This window comes from Cavia porcellus, unplaced genomic scaffold (assembly GCF_034190915.1).
Source record: "Cavia porcellus strain 051 isolate PalLab524CR breed Dunkin Hartley unplaced genomic scaffold, mCavPor4.1 scaffold_10, whole genome shotgun sequence".
NCBI lineage: Eukaryota > Metazoa > Chordata > Mammalia > Rodentia > Caviidae > Cavia > Cavia porcellus.
The window spans coordinates 87,308,143-87,320,143 of record NW_026947493.1 but is presented as its reverse complement, the minus strand read 5'-3'; the positions used below and the strand labels follow the sequence as shown (position 1 = coordinate 87,320,143).

Here is a 12,001-nt window from a genome sequence, read left to right as displayed (position 1 = left end):
TCACACGGACGAACGAGGAGCTCAAGGGCGAATGGCAAGAACTGGGGCCAACTTTGGGCTCATGAGACTCCCCGCACTCAGAGGCGCATGGTAAAGTTTGTTAGGCTCCTGGATTTCAAATAAATTGGAGTTTATAAGCACAGAATTTAGGGTTATATTATTTTCTCAAAGCACGGTTTATTTATTTATTAGCAAGATAGAAGAAAATATTCCAGAATGTGTTCCGTAAATTTGGAAGGCGGTGACTTGGAAGTAACCTGCTTACAGCACAGAGCTGCACCCAAAGGCTCGCAACTGGCAGTGGGCAAGAAACACCCAAATGGGTCATTTTGTTTTGTTCTCTCATAACTATAAACCAATATTTATTGAGCTTTTTGGTCTGACAGACTTTTCTGCATTATCGTGAGTGATTTATGTTTAACAACTTACGTGAAGTTTCCAAAAGATTTTTAACGAGGGGAAAGAGGAATGCAATGATTTCTTTTTCATGAAGTACAGAACAGGATACTTGTTCACGGAATCGGTGACGGAAGGAGGATTTGGACTCAGGTGCTACCCTGGGGAAGCTCTGCTCCTCCCCACGCCTGCAGCCCCCCGTCCACCAGCGGCCCCTTCCCCAGATGGCACTCAGAGGGAACCGAAGTTCCTTTAGGTGGATTCAGTATCCCTGGCCAGGAAAAACAAATGCTCATCTTTGAGTAGAGAAAAGAAAAAGGAAAAACCGTAAGACCTGGCTTGACACATGTGTAGCACCAGATGGACGGAGGACCACAGAACTCTGGACGGCATCTCTGCCCCGGGTACAAAGACCTGCTGTGGAATTTATTTACACTTCAGGCTTCTCACATAAGAGAACCATGCAATATGTAAGCTTATGTGTCTGATTTTTTTCCCATTTAATGATGATTTTGCAGTGCATCCACATTTCTGCAAATGACTCAGGTTTCTCTGTCTTCATTGGAGACTGTACTGTATCTAATTACATTTTCTTGAGCCTTCACCCACCCGTGGACACTGGGCCACTTTCAAAATTTAGTCGTGATGAGTTCTGCACCTGGACATGGGACCAAAAGGTGGTGGACGGAGAGAGAGGGGGATGGGTCCCAAAGAGAATGAAGATGCATGGTGTCCTCTCGCCGGCCCCTCCAGGAAAGCAGTCCTTCTGGGCCGCAACCATGCTAATAAAAATAAAATCCAAAATGATCCCGAAGCTGCTCCAAGTGGAGGGGCACCCAGGGCACCTCTGGACATGTGCGCTGGGAGGGTGACCTTTGTCCCTGTGGTCTCTGAGGTCACAGTGCCACCGTCCAACCCAGCCTCGTCTGCAGTTAGGGATGAAAGGGGAAAGTCTTGGATTCTGTGCGAGCTCTTTTTTATATTTCTGGTTAGAATGCATCACTGAAAATGCATAAAAGAAATCCACCCCAAAATATTTCTTTTTCCTTTGCTGTACTTTTTACCTTAGCAAAGAAGTGTTGAGAGATATTTTGTTTAGGATCAGAGAACTTTTTGAGAGTTAGGTTTCCTGATTTTCAAATAAATTTGAACTTCCTGAGCCACAGGCTTTAGAATCAGATTCTTATTTTCTGGGCAGAGTTTAACTTATTAGTGATAAAATGTGAATTTTCTGCTTCAAAGATAAAAGACTCAAATAATTTAAAGGCCTGGGAAGCCTGGGATAGTTATTACAAAACTAAATTTTAATGAGTTAAATGTAAATGAATTAGAAACACGCAGCTCAGATTTCTTACCAAAACATACAGGAGGTTACAGGTTACGAGGAAGAATGCCTGGCGACGTCTGCTGCTGCGGCTGCCAACCACACAGCGCCGGAGACACTTCACCAGCCGCCTTCCCCCGACCGCCGTGCTCCCAAGTCTATTTCCCCCATCTGCTTTTCCACAGTTCTCATTCAGCACCCCAGGCACAGCAGAAGACCTGCAAAGCTGATGCCCCCAGGGTCCAGCATGTGCGACTCGGCGTCAGAGCATGTCCGGAGCCTGCGGCGTGAGCAGGGTCTCCTCTGGCCAGGACCCCTGACTCCGGGACGTGGCGGCTGGGTCCACCCCACTGGGCCTGCCCAGAGGAAGGGGTTCAAGGGGTTCATATCATGCCGCACCAGGGCTTAGGCTTAAAAGCCCAGTTTTTGCTCAGCTCTTTTCACAGAAAGTAGGGAAACTATTTGAAATGTTTGATACAAAGAAATTCCTTTGTTTAGTTTGTCTCAGAGCAAATCTCAGTAAAGACAGAGCACTCAGCAGTACAGAAATAACTGTCTGTGCTACTGTGAGGGTTAGCATATAATAGCACTGAGGTTGTGTGAAAATGTTGCCTTTTTATTTTGTTTTCTACCATCTTAATTCCTCTTTATCGTCTTTAATTCATCTGATCACAGTGTGCACGGCCCAATGGTTTTACAACAAAAGACAACAGTGCATTTTGCTTCCTCATATAATCAAAATAGTAAACTAAAGAAAACACAGTAGGTTCTTAAAGGCAGTGTTTTTACAGTGTGAGCATTGTAAGCCATTCCCATCTGCATTACAGTTGCTTCCATATTTCTCTGATAGCTCTGTCTTGGCCCCAGGAACCTTGTCTTCCCTAAGTCTGTCTGTTTTACTCAGCTCTGTGCCCTAAGTCTCTCCATGGAGTGCGGGTGCTGTGCTGATTGCTGGCTTGGCTTTCTCCCCTTGGTTGCGGGCCTCGTGCCCAGGATGGCTGTGGCAGATGGCGAGGGCCCGGTGATGACTGCCCACACACAGCCCGGCAGGCCTGGTTGCCCTGGCTCAGTATCACTTCCCATCCCCGAGAAGGGCGTACCTGTGCCCTTGATGGCCATGGAGGACCGCAAGGCCGTGCTCCTCCACAGCTTTCCTTCCAGACTGTTTCTCCGCCTCTCTGTCAGAAAGCCGCCTCCTCTCTCCTCCTCTGTCCTCTCCTCTCGCCTCCTTCCTGGCTGAGCACAGCCGCTGCATCTCCCCTGGCTCCCCCACCCTCAGGTCACCATGAACATCCACCTGTTCCATCTGTGCAGAAGCTCGTGTGACCCCCCCCCCCCCCCCCGCCGAGCTCCCTGTTTTCTTCCTAGTGTCCTTTGGTCATGATTTGTAGTTACTTTGTTTACTCCCATACATTTCCCACCTGATGCTCACATTGAAAATCATTTCCATGGCAGTAGGGAATCCATGTGTCATTCTGGGCAGTGTGTAACAACCTTTGAAGCAGTACACAAGGGAAAATGAACAGTAGGCACCGATGTTGTAAATCGGGGTGCCTGTTAAACATAACTTTTGCTAAGCTAAACGGCTTCACAGGAGCAGGTCTATCTGAGCAGACCCTGACGAGAGCCTGTGGTAACCTGCCAGCAGCCAGCCAAGCGAGTCAGTCAGGTTAGAACTCGGTCTGCAAGAGGAGCCCGGCAGAACCGCATCTTACAATGGACTTAGGGCAATAAACAGAAGGCTGGGCTGGGTGGTGTTTGCATGCACTCAGCTTGGTGATTGTCAGTCTTGCTGGCCGTGACCTAGACCTAGTGACTTTCTATCAGGGTCTCTGGAAGGCTGTCCACACTGCAGAGAGGCCTTCCCTGGGCTCTGCTGTTTCCTGTCGCTTTCCCAAGCCCACTCCCACGTCCCACCCCCAGCCTCTGTCTCGGGGCTGCTCTGTGTGTTTTCATTTTCATCCTGAGTACCTGGGTCAGCTCTGAGACTCAGGCTCCCGCTGGCCTCTTTGTGAGTCTGGTGGATGGAGGGTGTCCCCTTGTGAGATCACAGCGAGGCTAGCGCCTGTGAGACATGCCTTCCTGCACCCAGGGTGCCCTGGGGAACAGAGACAGGAAGGAGGCTGACCCCTTCCTGACCAGTCCAGTTCAGTTTCACTGCAGAGTTCCATGCTAGACCTTCAGGGCGGGTCTTCCCCAGCATCATGTTGCCTGTGGCAACATAAACAGCACATGTTTTCTGGGAGTACGGATTGGGAGTCAAGGGCTTATTCTCAAGGACAGAAAGATGGATTTTACAGTTCCTCCTTCCTTGCCAGTGAGAGTCTCCTGTCCCTCCTGCTTGGGCTGCAGCAGCATCCACACTGCATCAGCACCCCGGGCACAGGGGAACCCTGGGGCTGTGCAGCCGCCGACCTGCAGAAACGACACACCAGAACGCGGCTTGGGCCTCTGGTGCTACTGCAGACAGGATGCAGCTGCATTCCTCCTCAGGCTTGAACGCTGAGCACGATAGTTTTCCTCAGGTCACTTTTTCTAAAGTCTGCGAGATAATGCTCATGTTACAGTCAAGCATCAGCCACAGCTCTGTGTATTAGTCCCTGCGGTTCAGCTCTGCAATCAAAGAGAGGTCAGCTGTATCGAAATACAGATACTCCAAACGTCTCTGGCAGAAATCTCTCCCTAAAGATTTCAGTGGTGTTACTTCAGGAGAGGGAAGAAAGTAGTGTGCTTTATCTAAAAATCTAAGACCTTAATTTGTTGAGAGAGAGAGAGAGACAGAGAGAAAAGAAAAGAAACCTGGGCAATCCCATTCTCCTTATGGAGCTGTGCAAGCACAGAGTCCCGTGTTCCTGCTCATCTTGCTTTTCTTTTCACTAAGCTTAGAAGGATCCTGACGACAGAATATTGTCTGTGTCCTCCGTGGCTGCCAGGGTGGCCACTTCCCACCTTGCTATCAGCTTTAGACTGCGGAGATTAATTAAAATTCACTTGAGGGTCACAGTCGTCACACATCCTCCAATTGACTTAGAAGCAGCTGGGGGCCAGTTCTGGGCAGAGTCTCCCAGCGAATGGAGAAGCCTCTCTAGATGTCGGCTGCCTAAGCTCCTGGGCTCCGCTGACAGCTGTTCTGCTCTCTGTCGTGGGCTAAGGTGGAAGGCCACTCATGGGAATCTGCCTTTTCCTCCTTCTCATTTAACCCAGCCCGCTCAGATTGCATCTTCAAGCCAGAGGCTTCCCACAGTCACTTTGGGAAGCGGGTCCCAGGAGAGCCACACCGAGAGCTGCCTCTGAGCAATCTGTCTCTTTCATTGCTCTCCTCAGGCCACACCACTGTCACTTGCAGGGTCTGGCCAGTGGGAAAATGCTCGCTGAATAGCTCCAGTTTGCAAATAGTCATAATAAGGCTGAACATGTCCCCGTCAGCTAATGCCAGTAATTCCCAGATGTCCAGTGGACTCGTAAATGTTTCTCTTCTGTCTCATTTCTAACTACTTTTTAGGCTGGTGGTTTGACGCCTGTGGCCCCTCCAATCTAAACGGGATGTTCTACACCGCGGGGCAGAACCACGGGAAGCTGAACGGCATCAAGTGGCACTACTTCAAGGGGCCCAGCTACTCCTTACGGTCCACCACCATGATGATCCGGCCTTCGGACTTCTGAACGCACCGTGCTGGAAGCAGCCTCCGAAGCAGCCAGTCTGGAGCAGCTGCCAGCTGAGAGACTGTGAAAGCTTCGGGACCAGCAACACCGACTCCTTTCCAGCAGCAGGAGGCAGTCATGGATGCCCTGGGGCCTCTGGGTTGCGAGGTCTCTCCTCAGTCACCCTGTGTCACCCCATGCCACTGGCTGCTGTGGCCTCAGAGGGGGAGAGGCTGCGCCTCACACTGCTAGCGGATCGCACTGCAGAGCTATCAGAGCAGTAACAAGCCGGCTTATTTCTCAGAAAACCAGGAGCAAAGAAGGATACACGTGGAGCCTGGAACCGGCCTCCGTAAGCCTTTGGGAAGGATGTGTTACATCAGCAAAACGGTTTTATCTCTACCCAGACCTGCTAACAGATAAGTTTATACTATTGTACAATTTTGATAAAAGTTCAAAAAGAATAACATCGCCTTCTGTGTTGTTAAATGTTGGTGGATTTCAGAAGCCAAGTTCCAGCGCCGTATTTCTGAGATGATTCCAGTTAACCCATCTTCACATGTAAATTCCGTTTCGTAAGCCATAATAAATTGTAGTGTGTGGAGGAGAGCAGTGTACGTGGAGACGCCCACTATGTGACTTCAGAGGCAGATTTCAGAAAGAGATGGACAGGACCACGTGCCGACAGAACACGTGAAAATTAAATCCTCTCCATGCTGCAGTTTCCATTTACTTAAAAACTGACTGACTGATATGCAGATATATTTATAGCCTGAATAACGTTTAAAGAATGTGAAATATATCAAGTTCTTAAAATACGACACACACGTTTGATATTTCCTTTGCTACCATATAGACAGCAGGACGTGGAGTCTGTGGAGCCGAAGGGACGCTAAGGGACTCGGCGCGGGGATTTCACAGGGTCCCTCCTGCGTGTGGGGCGGGTGTGCCGCTTCGTTACCGTGAGTGAGTTTCACACCGTCAGTGCTTTGGCTTGTTAGCTCATGAGATTTTTTTTCTCTTTTTTTGCTAATTAACTGATTGAACATGTTTATGAGGTTCACCTTCCTCCAGTTTCTGTAAGAGATACATACAGAAGCCTGCAAAACACAGCGCACCACACAGTGTGTGGTAGTGTGTCCCCAGCACGTGACGTCCACACTCCCAGAATCGCTGCCTGACCTGCAGCGCACCCCGTGGCCCCGAGTGATACCCACATCCACATGTTCAAAGAAGCTCCTACAGCACGTGATTAAATGCGTCCCTCTCCCCGTTTTCTTCCTTCAGGCTGTTCCTTTAGGTTTTATTTTTTACATTAATATCAATAGAGAAAATTGGCATAACTCTCAATATTATAAGTAAAAAGTAGTCACAAAAACCACAAGCAGTTAACTAGGGAAATTCTGACTCCAGCTGTGATAACTCTTTTCATGAAAATATTGGTCCAGAGTTACAGCTCAGGGCCTGCCTGGCAAACACAAGGTTGTGAGTTCGCTTCCCAACACCCAAAAGATAAAAAATAAAAACAATAATGAAAATCTCCCATGGGATGATCTACTGTAAGTGGATTTGGGGGCCCGCTTTCATGGTGACTTTAGTTACTACAGCACTCTGTGAAGGAGGGCTCTCCGCATGTCCGTGTTCAGCACTATGACAGTGAACGATTTAAAATCAAAATGTAGGTTATTGCTAAAAGGAAATGGAAGCAAATATCAGGTCTCCTTTCTTAGAAAAGGGAAGGGTTTTTTCAAGGTAATGATACCAAAACTTCAGGCTTCACGATTTCATTATTCTAAGGGGCTTTCTGCTATTTGGGAGAATCAAGCTCTTTGCATTTTGAAGAAAAAAGTTTTAAAGCTTACCACTGAGTATTTTTATATTTATGTGTTGTGTATACAATCTCTCTTTGTGCCTTAGAAGTGTTACAGTTTTCTGCCTTAGAGTTTGCAGGGGTTACAGTTTTCTATGTTTAGTGGCTCTCTGACAACACCATTAAAGGTCTTTCCCAAAGACTTTTAACCCTTCTTTGCTTTAAGTAAAAGAAAAGTGGGTATTTTGTTATTTTGTGTCACAGGTTTTCCTTTTTCCTTCCTCTCATCTTACTTCCTTTCTTCCTTCATTGTTCCTTATTACTATCTTAAACTGTCTTTTAAGTGAATATACAAAACCACTCAAAAAGCAGGAAAAATTTCATTAAAGGTATTACATTGTCACGCCTTTTTCTTTCTGCTTTCAATCTTACATTTTGAAGTTTGCTATTTAATGTTATACAAAGAAAACAAAAATTTAAATTGTTACAATAAATACTACAGTTCGTTTTTATTTCGTGCAATAACAATTTTAAATACAAACAATAAAATCTCTTTCTTTTCTTCCTTTGGATAAGAAATATTACTTCCCAACCCACAGTACAAAAATAAAATGAAGTAATAGGAAAAGAAGAAAACATTATACCCTCAGTTTTGTTGTCTGGGTGTGAAAAGTGAGTAGTTTTCATTATTTATAGTGCAGCAGAGTGAAATGTGCCTGGCCCCCTTCCCTGTGTTGTACAGAGCCCACGTGTGTGGTCATTTAACATCCTGATCCTTTGCATTTAATTTTCAGGATAATATAACTAGGTACTAGAATCTTGCCTTTACATTTTTACTTCAGTAAAATTAATGTGGTTTCTATGTGGATTTTTTCATATCACAACATTATTTCATTTAAATAAAATTCAAAATAACGTTTGTGCAATTTCATCTCATTTAAAATATACATTTTGCCAGGGATTTAGCTCAGCGGCGTAAGCACCTGCCTTGCAAGTGCGCAGTCGTGAGGTCGATCCCCCGTACCAAAATATATATGTATATTTTACAAAATTTAAATTTGAGATCTTGAAATGATGGAATCACTGAAAAAGAGCAAAAGGCCAAGAAAACTAAACTCTTAGTCTCTGAAAACCTCTCAGTTTAGGATGAAAGGAGAAAGCTTGTTAGAATCTGGGACCCCAAAAGGGCTACCCCAAAAGTGCTTCACCATGCCCAGAGTCCTGGGGTTCTGGCCTGTGACTGCTGACTGCGCCCGGGACCCTGGGAGGCGGGGTCAGAGGTGGCGATGTCTGAGGCCCATCCACTCCCGGCCCGCGGAGCAAGAGCCTGGTGCCCAGGGACTGAGGCAGGGACTGCGTCCCGACAGCCCGCACCCACCCCACAGCTCATCTCAGGGACCCCTGGAGCCCCTGCCTGAGTGTTGCTCTCCTGCTCCTCCCCCTGCTCCTGGATAGGCAGATCCCCCACCTCCTGCCTCCTCCGATCCTCTTTGCCCCATCACCCCGCTAGCTCTGGCTTCCTAAGACCAGACTTGTGCTGCACGCAGGCCCTCGTGTTCCCACGCAGCTGCACAGAGGCTGGCGACCTCGGCTGCACCCACCCTGTGGGATGGGCCTCAGGCGGGCCCTCGCCCCCTTCCCCGGGCCCTTACAGCGGGAGCAGGGAGAGGCTGGCTTGGAGTTTGTGGTCGCCAGAGGACACAACTGGAGTGACCCTGTGCCCGTTCTGAGCCCGGATCTCAGATCCGTCAGCACACCCAGCCTTTGCCGTGGGAGGAAGCCCCAGGAGGCCTAATGGACATGTGGAGACCCAGGCAGGGCCAGTGCCCGGTGGACACCACCTGACCTGTGGGTCTCTTCAGCTGCTGGGAGGAACTGGCTCACAGCCGGAACAAGCCGAGGTTGTGTGAAGCCTCCACATCTGAAGAGTTGGGGGGAAATCTTCATGGTACAGACAGCTGCTTGACACAGAATACTGCAGTCCCCGGGACACCCCGAGCCCACTGCACCCCGAGGCTTTATGCATCTCAAGCCTGTTTGATTTCTGTTTTTATTAGTGCACATTTGCAGGACATAATGACGCCGTCCTTTGTAGCGAGTCAGCGCGGGGATGTCACACAGCTTTGTTCTTTTTCTGTCCCTTCCCTCCCTGGCTCCCGCTTCTCTCAGCCCCCTTCCCATTTGTAGATCTGTCTCTCTGCTGGCTTCCTTTCGCTGTGCGCCTTGTCGATCCTTTGGGTTTCTCCTATAACAGAGACTACGTGGTATCGAAGCTGGTGGGTCTCATTTCACTTAGAGGCCACGATGCATGCATCTTCCTACCCGAGCCGCGGCTCTGTCTTTGGCACTGCGTGTGCTGCAGTGGTGCCTCGGGTCATGAGTTTAATTCTTCCCATGATTCTGCTCCCAGAATCCCTTCCGTGATTCCAGTCACAACAGAATTGCAAGCACAAACGTATGAAGAGCATGATCCCAGCTGACACTGTGCCACATTTTCTTTATCCTCAGCTATTGGTGGACACATAGGCCACATCCGAGATTCGGCTCCACTGAGCCGTGCTGCTGTTGAAAAGCACTGTCTGGGCCATGGTTCTCTTTTGCTGTTGCGAGGTTGTGCTCCGGCCTCCCCCCAGGTGCGCCCACTGGGCTTCAGCCACATGGACCCTCTCGGGCTCTGCTCCCTCCGTGCACACTCGGCCCAGAGTGCTTCGCTTGCATGTGGTTTGTAGCCTGCTGTGTCGGCAGAGGCTGTTTCTCATTCATTTTTATTCCCTGAACTTTCAGGAGAGCTTTGTTGTCTGTTGAATTGCTCTGAAGCAAAAAAAAAAAAACCTTCTGTCTGTACAAAATTCAGCACTCACATTTTTGACCACTGGCTGGTCACTTATTTTCAAACATTAAACTTAGCGATTCTCCTCTGGAGAAATGCCTAAATGTGTAATTTCACTGTCTCAGAAATCCCCTTATCACAGCCCTCCTGGAGTGCGTTTACCTTGAGGAAACCTGTAGGCCTCTTTTAACTATGCCAGACCATTTGGCAGTGCTTAGTAGCAGAGCCATGTGAGGAATGTGCCAGCAGACAGTTGTCATTGTGAGACATGGCAGTGCACTTCACACACGCTGAGATCCTGTGGTGGCTGTGACGTCACTGCACGGGGTGATCTCATGGGACACCATCCTCCACTGGTCTAGTGCAAGAGCAAATATGAAATACATGTTCGGATGGCAATTACTCGTTTTTCTTTGCATGCTTAGTATTATGTTAATGTAGGATTAAGGACATATAGCAAGCACACATTTAGGCATCTTTGGGATTTAAAGTTCCACTGTGGCCTTTTTTCTAGTTGATTTGGCCTCTTTCATAAAAGTAGCTCCTTCTAACGCAAGATCAGCGTTCTGTGCTGCATTCCTGTGCTCATTACCCTGCCCAGCGCCTGCTCTCTGTGTATCAGCCATGAGCTATGAGAGAGAGCATGGGGAGGGGATTCCTGGGAAGAACTGATGCTGACCAGTGTGGTTTCTCAAAGAGAGCGTAGAGCAAAGTGGGCGCTAGTGAGAAACCTGAGGGACTGGGAGACCTCCAAGGAGCAGGCAAGCAAAGCAGATTGCCAAAGGAGACCAGAAAGGACCCGGGAGACAAGCAGAAAGCCAGAAGGAAGGGGACCCAGAGCTGCACAAGTCCATCGGCCAAGAGCCAGGGCATCTGATTCCACGCAGCCCAGGGCTGTCGCAGGTGCCAGCATCCCCTGGAGTTGCCACACAGGAGCCACAGAGGTTCTGAGAACAGTGCTGGAGCTCAAGGCTGAGAATCCAGATGACCCGAGGGTCAGGAAGGAAGGACGGGAGGAGAAGTGCGCTCAGAACTTTGACGTTAAGAATGACCTCAGGATAGCAGAAGCTTGGGTTCCGGCCCCGACCATGAATTCATTTTAATGGGTCCCTCCAATGGCCTACAAGCTCTAAGGTTTGAGAAACTTTGGTTAATATTAGGCTTTCAAGGAGATGGATGAGAATGGAGGGAGGAGAGGAGGGAAGGAGAAAGCCATGACCAAGGGTCCTGATGGTTCTGAGGGTGAGGGGCGCTGGAATGTGTTTTCAGGCTAAGGCAAAGGCACCCTTGGAAAAGAGGAGGCTAGAAGGAGAAGCAGATGCTGACGGGATGGCCTGAGAAACAGGCTCACGGCTGGAGAGCCCAGAGGAGAAGCATCGTGGGGAGAAATGAGGAGGCAGGGAACTTCACAAGCACAGGGGCTGTTAGTTCACTTAAGAAGTACTTGAAGGTAAGTTTGGAGTAGCCAGGTGAGCTGGCGGGGGACTGGCCTCTATGCTGGTGGCTGCTACTGACCAGGTGATGTTTGTGAAAGGGTCGAGTGACGCCAGTTTCTTAAGGTACGACAGCACTGAAGTTTGCTGGATCGCTGGACCCACGGACTGTCCCTTTCACAGGCGATTTCTCTGGGGCGTGAGAGCTGTCAGGCAGCAGCTCACAAGCGGAAGAACTTCATTCAGAGTCCAAGTCTGTGCTCTTAAGCCCTGTCGTTGGCTTTGCGAAGTGTGTGCGGTTCTGTGAATCCCTCCTTGTCAGCAGTGCACACAGGGTCTGTGTCCAGAGGAGACTGTCTCAAGGAACCACTTTCTTTACTTGCTCAGAAGGAAAACCGTGGCTCTTCACCTTGAGCGGGGCCTCGGTGGCTGCTCTGGGCAGAGGTATGAAATCAGTGCCCATCTCATCACACATCTCTGCTGAAGCCTGTGCACTGGCCGGTGTGTGGCAGCGTGCACAAGCAGTTTGAAAGGAATCTTTCCTTGAGCGTTCAGTTCAGTCTCAG

At 48.9% G+C, this 12,001-nt stretch overlaps 1 protein-coding gene across 3 annotated transcripts in view; it reads left to right on the top strand.

Annotated features, from left to right (window-relative positions):
- Window positions 1-8,098, top strand: part of Angpt1 (angiopoietin 1) — a 174,589-nt gene extending 166,491 nt beyond the window's left edge. For all 3 annotated transcript variants that reach the window (XM_005008213.4, XM_003479828.5, XM_063257776.1), the window contains exon 9: window positions 5,223-8,098. In XM_005008213.4, coding sequence (XP_005008270.1) covers window positions 5,223-5,383 — 161 coding nt within the window. In that variant the 3' untranslated portion in view covers window positions 5,384-8,098. The remainder of the gene's footprint in view (window positions 1-5,222) is intronic.
- The last annotated feature ends 3,903 nt before the right edge of the window (window positions 8,099-12,001 follow it).